This window comes from Pempheris klunzingeri, chromosome 6, assembly GCF_042242105.1.
Source record: "Pempheris klunzingeri isolate RE-2024b chromosome 6, fPemKlu1.hap1, whole genome shotgun sequence".
Taxonomy (NCBI): Eukaryota; Metazoa; Chordata; class Actinopteri; order Acropomatiformes; family Pempheridae; genus Pempheris; species Pempheris klunzingeri.
In genome coordinates, this window is record NC_092017.1 from 14,182,563 (window position 1) to 14,192,342 (window position 9,780).

Here is a 9,780-nt window from a genome sequence, read left to right on the forward strand (position 1 = left end):
TTTTTTATTCTTCTTAGTTCTTAAACTTTGACGTGCCTTTAATTATTGTATCAGACATTTGTCTACATCTGAAAATTGAACATACTGATTCACAAAACCTGACACAATTAATATAAATGACAGTAAGTAGGCAAAACTCTGCTCCCAAAAATAAATCTCTCATCTAAATATACAGCATATCTGCAGGTTGGCTCTTATCTATAAATATTATCCTTTTTAACAAAATCTCTGAGGCATAAAGCAAGATTAAAGCTTCAGCCAAGTGTGCACATCCTCATGAGTTACTTATTATTAAGTACCACATGGCATTCCAATATTTCTGCTATTATCTGTACAGTTTAACAAAAATAGGTTGCTGGTACCTGTGTTTGTTTATATAAAATTTGTAAGGGAATCTGGGAGAGCCTCTCTTACTCCTGACCATAATTCACAGCCATGTAGAGCAGGGAAAGGATAAAAGTAAAAGCTTTTAATACAGTGCCACCTTGTGGTCATACAGTTTTTGGAAGTGCAGAGTTTTCCATAGCTGGTTTTTACCTTGTATTGTGCATCTCATTATTCACAAGAGTGAATACAGTCTCCCTGCTTTGAAATCTGTCAGAATTGGCAACATTAAATGTGCATCGACTTTCTGATTTCCTCAAAAACAAAACAAATGCGTGAACACATTTTTTTCATGACGACAAGAACCAAAAGAACACTGAGCACATCAGTTCCTTATTCCATTAGTTTAACAAGAAAATAGCTGCTCTGTAAAATGTAGACTTGCATTATTTAAACAACACACCGTCCCATTTAATGTACTCATTATCTGACAAAGCTGTAGCCCTTAGTGCTAAAGTATCATCACTATTTCATTGTTATAACGTTCTAGCAGCCAGCTGCAACATTTACAGTAGTAGTTATCCTGCAGGGATTTCACCTTCACATAACTCTCAACATTGATCCTGAACACAATAATTTAGGTTCACAAGAAACTTTCTCTATGGCACTAGTTCAAACCAGTTAAATTGAAATTATAGACAGATATTCAAATCAAAAAGAAGAATACATTCAGCAGTCACACAATATATTAACTTCATACAGCAGAGTTGTCATCTCTATTTTGTTTAACAATTTGTTTTATGGAATTCAGAGTCAGGGTTGTGCCCAACATCACTGTCGGTTGACAGCTGGAGATTATGACAAAGGTTAGTATTACATTTGGGAAAAAAAAAACAAGATTTCAAGTGTACCCCAATGTGTAAAAGCTTTGTATCAGTTTCATATTTACTATAAAATAATTTCCCAGCTACATCAGCCTGTCGACTGACACCTACAATCTTGAAGTTACAATACAGAGGCCACAGTTGCTCGTAGATTAATACAAAACACCAAAAAATGGCCATTTTTTCTAAATGAATCTTATTGGCAGTGAAAATAAATAAAAGTCTTTCAAAACAAGGTACTGAATGTTCGTCATAATCGAGTAGTAACTGCAAATTTTGTTAAATATTAACTGTTACTGCATATGTGACTGATGTTTGTATAGTATGATGTTTGTGTTCAGCTGCCATATCATGACTGCCACTATCATATTGGCACAAGGAGTGGTTTCACAGTTGATCAAGGCAAAAGTAATGGGAATACACCTGAAAAATAAATAATACATAAAAATAAAAGTTCACGTGTGGATTTATGTGAACTTGTAATTTTGTTGGGTTTGTTTTTGAAAACATAAAACGGGTAAGTAAGGCATCGCTTTGCTGTTAGAGTAAATAACATTTTGGCAGACACTTACTGTTTCTCCTCCACCCATTCACACACAGACTCAGTCATGACCTTAGAGCAATAAAATAAAACAAACTCGAAAGACCAGAAGTTATGACAGTAACAGAGAGGCTGGTCAAATTTATACTGATCAGTGATGGTCCTTGGCAGTAGTCCAAACGTAGATCACAGCCTATCAGAGTCCACCATCAGGCCCCTCTGACAGCTCCAGGAGCGAGGCGTCAGTAACTCAAGAAACGAAGGCTGAAATGAAAAAAGACGTCATGTGAAGCTAAATTGGCTCTTTGCTTAAGGGTGCAACATTTCACCAGGCTGCACAAAGCAATGCTGCAGGTGTTACCTCCTTCAGGGGGCAGTAGCGCTGGGCGTACCACTCCTGGGAGTACAGACAGATAATGACTCCCTGACCCAGGAAGAGGGATGTCCACATGATTATGTTCCAGATGGGACCTTTCCTTTGGTCATGCAGAATGAAGTTGAACATCACTGTCAGAGAGTGAGAAATAAGATGAGGGTGGACAAGGAGGCATAGCTTGTTTTTGTGTGTCAGAATACAGACAGAATAGAAATATTTTTTAGGTTTAGCTTAGAATAGTGAAGAGCACTGAGATTTTTTCCACTTACTTCCAAAGCACATAAAGAGGCAGAAGAGCACAGGATAGAAGAAACCAAAGCAGATTGCAAGAATGTACTCGTGGACCACTGCAGACACTGTAAACACAAACAGCATGGCTGCTGGTCTGAAACGCTTCTGAGACATCTGGAATGGCAACAGCAGAGAGAACAGACAAAGTCAAAACAACAGTGGCATAAAAGCTTTTATCCGTGCATTTTTACATTAGCAACAACTTGGAAAATGTGTTTAATGGCTTTTCACACTGCTGTTATAATTTCTTCTATCATTAAAAAACTGTCTGCAATAAAACCCGGACAGCAAAACCACTCACCCACAGGATGTCCCGGTACACATAGTAGTACAGCCAGTCGTGGACCACTACGTTCCAAGTGCGATAGTAATTGGCAAAAGAGGTTGAATTCCACCAATCCTGTGATGTGTAGTCAAAATGAATCATGTCAAATATAAAGTAGAACATGGGAACTTTAATTTAAATTCAGCTGAAGCTGATGCTGACAATAGAAGTACCTTGTAAAACATCCTGTCAGCAAAGCGTAACATCTCAGCAAAAGCATTAAGCCAACAGTGGAGGAAGGCAAAGAATCCCAGGAAGAGAACCAACACACCTGCAAAACATTTACGAAATGGTACGGATGTATTACTACTGCATTCCTTGAGACAGAGTGAGACTAAGAGATGTTTGAAAGGGTTTTTGTTGATAAAGGTCTACCTGGCAAGATGGAGTTAAAGACACAGAGGACCATGGCCCTGAGGTCAAACAGCTGCAGGCTGATGCTGCGGAACTGAGGGATGCACAGCCGTACAAACACATAATAGGCATAAAACAGACTGCCTAATACCTGTGGGGTGGAAATGGTTAAAATAGTCAGAAAAATGAGCTAATACTTTTGGCTTGCACTTTTGGGTAGGGTTAGCCTTAAATGTGAAAGATGTTGGTACCTGAAGTAACTTTGTGGCCACGTAGCCCCATCTGATCAGTGGGTTCCTGCATTAAGTATGAAACATGGTTTTACCAAACACACGTACAGTATGAAAAAAAACAATGAGAGTGTCTACTTACCTGGGGTACTTGTCTCTGTATACGAGTGTAGGTGCAAACAGAAAGTAGAGATACTGAGAAACCTGAGGGACCACTGGGCTGGGACCTATAGATGACAAGAGAGACAGCTTATCAATATAGGGACATAAAGAAACACAGCAGCTATGAGAGAGAAGGACACTGTATGAATTGGCAGCAAAAAAAACAGGAACAGAACATGTTGTAGTTGGAAAGTTACATACTAGTCTTGTCTTTCGCCCATGTTAGGACTCTCGGTACATTCTCTCTGACAAATGAATGGGCTTTCATCATTAGACGCACCTGGAATTAGACAAATAATAAAAACTGACACAGCAGCCATTACAACTTTTCCAATATAATAAATTCAAGAGACACACCAACTGTGGATGTGGTTCCACTGATCAATCTAAAATAGTCTCACTAGTCATCTACCTGTTCCAGGATGACGATAAAGCAGGATGCAGGTGGCATGCTGTTGGTCACCACCACATATGTAGGAAGAAATCCCAGACCCAGAGCCTGGTAGAGCAGGAATACAGAGCCAAACAGCAAACTGTACAACCTGGGGTGACTGTAAGCCCCAGACTGGGTCTGTGACCACAAGTGGAACAGCGTGTAGGGAGCCATCAACGCAGACAGGAACATGCAGATCCATGTGCACATCACCAGAGGGAACTGTCCAAACGCATAGACCAGCAGGTCAAAGTCCAGCACCAGTCTGAGGCGAAGGAGATAAAGTACAGATGAGAAACTTGGAGGATCTTACCAAGTTGAAAAGCTATAACAATTTAAAAACTTCATTACTTCAGCAAAAGCTAAGTAAAACAAACAAGATGGTGATTTGGTGCACAAATCATAAGGCATTATACATAGCAGTCATCTGCATTACCTGCCTTCATCAATGAAATCTACCACCAGTGTACTGAGGATAAAGAGAATGAGCAGGGCAATAAACATGTGGTAGATAGTCCTGATGTGGTTCACCTCAAACAACTCACTGCAGAAACACAGACAGTAGGTGATCAGAATCTGTACACTGATGTCGACAACAAACAATCCTCCACTATAATAAACAAATGTACTTTAGCATTAATTATATTTCTTTCAGATTAATGTGTCAACTTACTCTAGGAGGGACCTGCGACTGACAAACTGCTTTCCCTGGCCACGAGGAGGCCGAAAATGCCTAAAAGGAAAACAGAGTGACATCAGTGTAAATCTATTTTTGTTGGCAGAAAAAGTGAGTTAATGACCAACAGGGAAATGGTTTGTCCACAACATAGTATTTAGCACGACTTAAAATAAAGCTTTCTTTGATAGGCTAGAGAAGGTAAAAGGCAGCACCTGAGTTTGCTCCGCTCCTTGTCTGACAGCGGAGGTGAGAAGACGGCAGGTACGGGTGCAGGCTCGAGGCTGGCCGACTCCTCAATGAGACTGTCCATGAAGTCATTGACCTGACTGTCAAACTGACGCATCAGGTCACTCTTCAAGTACTGACCAATTGCAAAAAAAGAAAACAGAGGAAGAGTTATCATTCACAGTCTGCAAATGCTTAAACAAATATTGAATATTTTGTATTTATGTGGCAATAATGATGTTTCTCCTGAGGAGGACTGTAGCCTTAAGTGGTGTTAAATGTGGGAAGATTCATAGTTACAGTTAAACTTGCATTGCTTTTATTTTTTCATTACCGAGAAAGAAGACATGGCTTGAAAAAACTAATCTCTCAAGTGTCCAAGTGTCTAAGTGAGAAGCCCACTGAAACACCCACACAGTGACCAGCGGTTGCTCTGGGTGATACTAACGCTCTAAATGTGTCAAATGTGAATGTAGAAATGTTGAGCACATTTCCTTGTAATAGAAAGTAAATTCATTTAGTTTAGTTTATTTGAGAAAAGGGAGAGTGCACATTAATAAATACACATGGTAAAATAAATCTGTAGTCCCTGGCCAAGATGTTAAAAAGAGTTCCTGAAATAAATCATAGCAGTAACAAAACAGGGCATACAGTTTTAAGATTAGAAAAGGACACAGAGTTGTTAAAAACAGTAGAGACACACAGATACAGAACAGATAGCAGCTAAAAGAGAGATTAGTGCTGACATGTGTATGTATGAATCATCCATTATTTTGTTGGCTACTGAAATATATAGAGGTGTTTAGTTGTCTGATATGATTTGGAATTACATTTGTCTCTCTTGAACCTCTGACAGACCAGGTTGACTATCTAAAGGCACTTTTCCACATCGGAATAGTGAAATCTCCTCGTATAGAGCCCCTTACTGAGATGATTAATAGTGATTCTTCTCCAAGCAAAGCACGAGACTTAAATGCACAGCAAGAAAACTGCAAAAAAAATGAAATATATTTATATTGTAGCACTGTTAACTGCATTATGAAATTATATATCTGTTAACAGTCAAGGGCAGAGTTTCTTCCTGCCGCCAGCAGCTCTGAGTTAGCATAATGATGACACTTTAACTGTGTCATACACCCACAATGAACTCTGTAGGTACTTTTGTACTGTGAACTCACAATTCTAATATTACAAAATGTGCTGACAGCAAACTTTAAAAATGATCGTTGTCACACCACCTGGTGAAGTTCACACACATGCAAAATGCATGAAAATAAAGTCACGGTAGCGTCAAAACACTGGTCTGTTTGCATGGTTACAGGCTGTGACTGGAGAGAGAATGAAAATCAGTGTGCTAGGGATTTGTTTTGTTATGTTTCTCAAACAATGTCTGCCTGCGTGTAACCCATTAAAACATAACAACCCACCAATAAAGTAAGTGCTAAAAATCTACTACTAACAGAAATAAACCACACAAAGAAAATGAAATGTACTGTATTTTTGTGTGTGGCCAAGTGTCCCAACCTAAGCGAAATTATTGACTGATGGCAGGATGACAAAATAAGCACATTAATTGAAGGGAAGCTAGGATCACTCCAATTTAAGATCCACTTGAAGGGTGCTTAAAGTGTCCCTTATTGACTTACTCACCTCTGCTTTCCGTTTCAGTTGTAGCTTTTTGCTAATCACATGTTCCATTTCTATTTTTCCTGAAAACGGAGAGACAAGACACAAGTCTGAACATGTGATCAAATAAAACCAGTCAACATGCTGTTTTGTAATCTTCTACTATCATTCTAAAGGGAAGTGCTGTGGATACGCCCAGATTTACAACATAGCCGAGAGAGTTATCAGGTCACCTTGTCCCAACAAAACTGGAAAATGTAAACACCAACTGATGAATATATAAAAAATGAGTGACAAACAATCTACCAGTGGGGTATTTTAGGAGATTGCTCTGGTTTAATTGTTCACATAAGATTAAATCTGCTGTTAAACCTGCTTTTAAAATAAAATGTGTATCCCAATAAAAAACACTTTCTGTTACGACGTTGACATTTTTTATTATTTTTGTAGATTACAGTCATTGTGTTGTTAAAGAGTAACGCTCTGGAAAAACAACAAACTACAAACTACATCAGTCTTGAGACCCAATGGTGCAAATCCAAAAGGAGACAAACCTATGACCCATGAGTGTAGGTAGTACAATCTGCTGTCCACTAAATTTGACTGCTTGTGGTTAAGGTTACTAAAGGTTATTAGCCTCGCCAGCTGTCTGATGATGAACACGTTTGGAAAGTTATTGAGGTAACGTAAACACACACACAGAGACAAACAGAGACAAGCAGCAGTAGCACTTCACATTGTTTAAGAGGAACACATCATCCCATGACATGACCTCAGTGAGTAATACATCCAGGGAAATTTACTGAAATAAAAAAGGGAGGTAGAGGTTGAATCAATATGCACATTGCAACTCAGATGTTACTGCAATGAGAGATCAATGTCCCCTTCCTGAACCCTGCTGATGAGATAGTTGAGATTTTCCTACCATTGCTGGTAATGTGGCTGCCTCCGTTGCCCTGCTGATGCTCTCCTGGACTACTGTCCCCCTCCAAAGAGCTGTCTAAATCAGGGAAGGGGGGGTTCTTGGGGATGGCTCGGCAGCGAGACCTCAGGACACCTTCACCTTCACTCTCCATCCTACAGACACAGGCAACTTCAGGTAAAGAAAATAATCACAGGGTCACATCACCAGAGTAAATGTCTCATGTCTTGAGGAGCGACTCACTGACTCACACCACTTCCTCACATGGACAAAAATGTGAAGGATTTTGACAGACACAGTTAACAATCAAATCACTCTCACATGACACGCAGCAGACAGACAGCTAACAGCTCGGTTAGCTTCCTCCAGCTGGTGTAAAGACTCACTCAGGGAGCCAAATTCTCAGCTTTCAGCTGAACATCCACCTGGCTTCATGCTGGCTCAGTCACTCTCCTCCAGTAAACCTGCCTGGTGACAGTCACGGCTGCTAGCACTGAGTAGCACCGAGTCAAATTAGCCAACTTGTTGACGTCTATGGTTAGCTGAGGCTGACACACATGGAGCGACATGTCATTAAAATGCTACCCACCGACTTCCCGGATACCTACTGGCTTCAGCCGCCCGGTGCTCTCTCTTATTCGGTCGACCTCCAACGCTTGGAGCAGAAACTCCGACGTGAAACTCCTTTAATGACACCAGACTGGGCTGCTGCTCACCTTCCCCATTGTATTTACTGGGGAGATGGGGAGCAGGGAGGCCCGCGCTGATTGGTCCAAAGTCTCTCCTCCTTTCGACGTCATCAGCGCCCACAGTGGTGACCATGGCTGTCATCAGTCATCAATATGCTTTATGACTAACTAAAAAGAAGAAAAAAAATCAATATAAGCGGCCTTAAGAGTCGAGTACAATCCAAATTACAGCCCTAATTAAACCAGACATTGATTGCAAAGCTACAAGACTCCAGACAGGACTATGTGTCGAGACTCAATAACTTTTAACAATTAACAAAAGATTTCCACATACACAACAAAAAGAGTTGATTAGATTCATTTACTCTCACTTACCATGCATAGTATGCTGGACCATGGTGCAACCACTGCTGTGTGACACTTAAATTAATCTCTGATTTATTCATTCATTTATCTGTTTTTTTTTACTATTCTATTTATTCATTTGTCGGGTAAATTCTCACTGAACAAAATAAATAAATTATTGTATTTAGGAACTGTGTTTATGCAGGCACACTTTCAGCTGAAAAAACGAACAGGTTTAAAACTAGATTTTTATCTGGGGAACTGTTCAAGACAGGACCTATATACCTTCTCATGTCGGCTGATGTTGGATTTTACCAGAGCATTTTCCCATATTGGCCCAGAAAGATGTAATTAATCAAATTACCACCCCTTGGGATCTGGGGCTTTGCGGTTAATGCCTGTGTTTGCCTGTTTGGTAATTCAGCCTTGTTTATACCAATTTCTTTCAGAGGTGTGCACAGTATTTCCCCAAATTCTAAAATTTTTAAAAATCTTATACTCTAAATAGTTTCAGATCTCATGTGCCCTCTAAGTAAAACATGATGGGTCATAATTCATACATTGAACTGGTCTCATGAGCTGAGTGTGGCAAATTAAAATCAGTTGACACAACGATACACTTAACAAAATCATGAACATCTACATTATCTCAGAGAATGGCAACCTTTCCAACTGAGGCCATTCAGCTGCCTGACTGAAGGTGTTTCCTGTCGTAACAAATACACTTTGTGATGTTTTCTGACAGCTGTGCATGTGGTACATGTGGTGCGTTGATTTGTACCACAGTGGAAAAGAAGCCTTTGAGATTTAATTTGTTTTTATCCTCAGTGACGTTTAATTATTTATAATTTAATTTTTAAATGATCAAATAAATGCATTCATTCATATGGTGCAGACAGGCTCAGTAAGAATACAACAGATGCATATGGCTCGATTTCACTCCACATGCTCAAAGTGTGAATTTTATTTTGATAGTGTTGCTCATTATTTCCCTGTGAGGATGATGATACACTGAATACACTGAGTTGTAATATCAACGCTTTGAATTCCACATTCTAAACATTTAATGACAATTAAAGTTATTCATTCATTAAGCTTGTGACAATTCAATAAATATACACAAAATACACACTGAGCGAAAGAATCCCAACAAAATGTTCATGTAACATATCTAGACACCATATATCCCTGCTTTCTATTTATAAGAGATATTTACAGAATTTCCACACACACACACACACACACACACACACACACACACACACACACACACACACACACTCTCTCTCTTCCTCTCCTCATAGGTCACAAGAAGCAGAGGGGTCCCAAAACAACAGTGATCTCAGGGACGAGAGGAGATAGCGACGCCATGTC

The 9,780-nt window shown here is 39.6% G+C and overlaps 1 protein-coding gene across 1 annotated transcript; it reads right to left on the reverse strand.

Moving 5' to 3' along the window:
* Window positions 1–90: 90 nt before the first annotated feature.
* On the reverse strand, window positions 91–7,526 carry soat1 (sterol O-acyltransferase 1). The gene is made up of 15 exons (XM_070831987.1): window positions 7,376–7,526; window positions 6,475–6,533; window positions 4,812–4,960; window positions 4,594–4,653; window positions 4,357–4,464; window positions 3,900–4,185; window positions 3,689–3,767; window positions 3,468–3,552; window positions 3,347–3,392; window positions 3,117–3,246; window positions 2,915–3,012; window positions 2,718–2,816; window positions 2,395–2,530; window positions 2,111–2,256; window positions 91–2,013 (listed from the first exon to the last, which is right to left on the reverse strand). The coding sequence occupies exons 1-15, from the start codon at window positions 7,524–7,526 to the stop codon at window positions 1,936–1,938; spliced, it is 1,710 nt and encodes a 569-aa protein (XP_070688088.1). The 3' UTR covers window positions 91–1,935.
* Window positions 7,527–9,780: the final 2,254 nt, after the last annotated feature.

What these genes read in the sequence shown, in the direction of transcription:
- soat1 (XM_070831987.1), bottom strand. Translation starts at nt 7,526, where the DNA reads ATGGAGAGTGAAGGTGAAGGTGTCCTGAGGTCTCGCTGCCGAGCCATC. An exon ending in AACTGAAACGGAAAGCAGAG is followed by an intron (nt 4,961 to 6,474) that starts GTGAGTAAGTCA and finishes GCAATTGGTCAG; the next exon opens with TACTTGAAGAGTGACCTGAT. An exon ending in TGTACCGGGACATCCTGTGG is followed by an intron (nt 2,531 to 2,717) that starts GTGAGTGGTTTT and finishes TTGCCATTCCAG; the next exon opens with ATGTCTCAGAAGCGTTTCAG.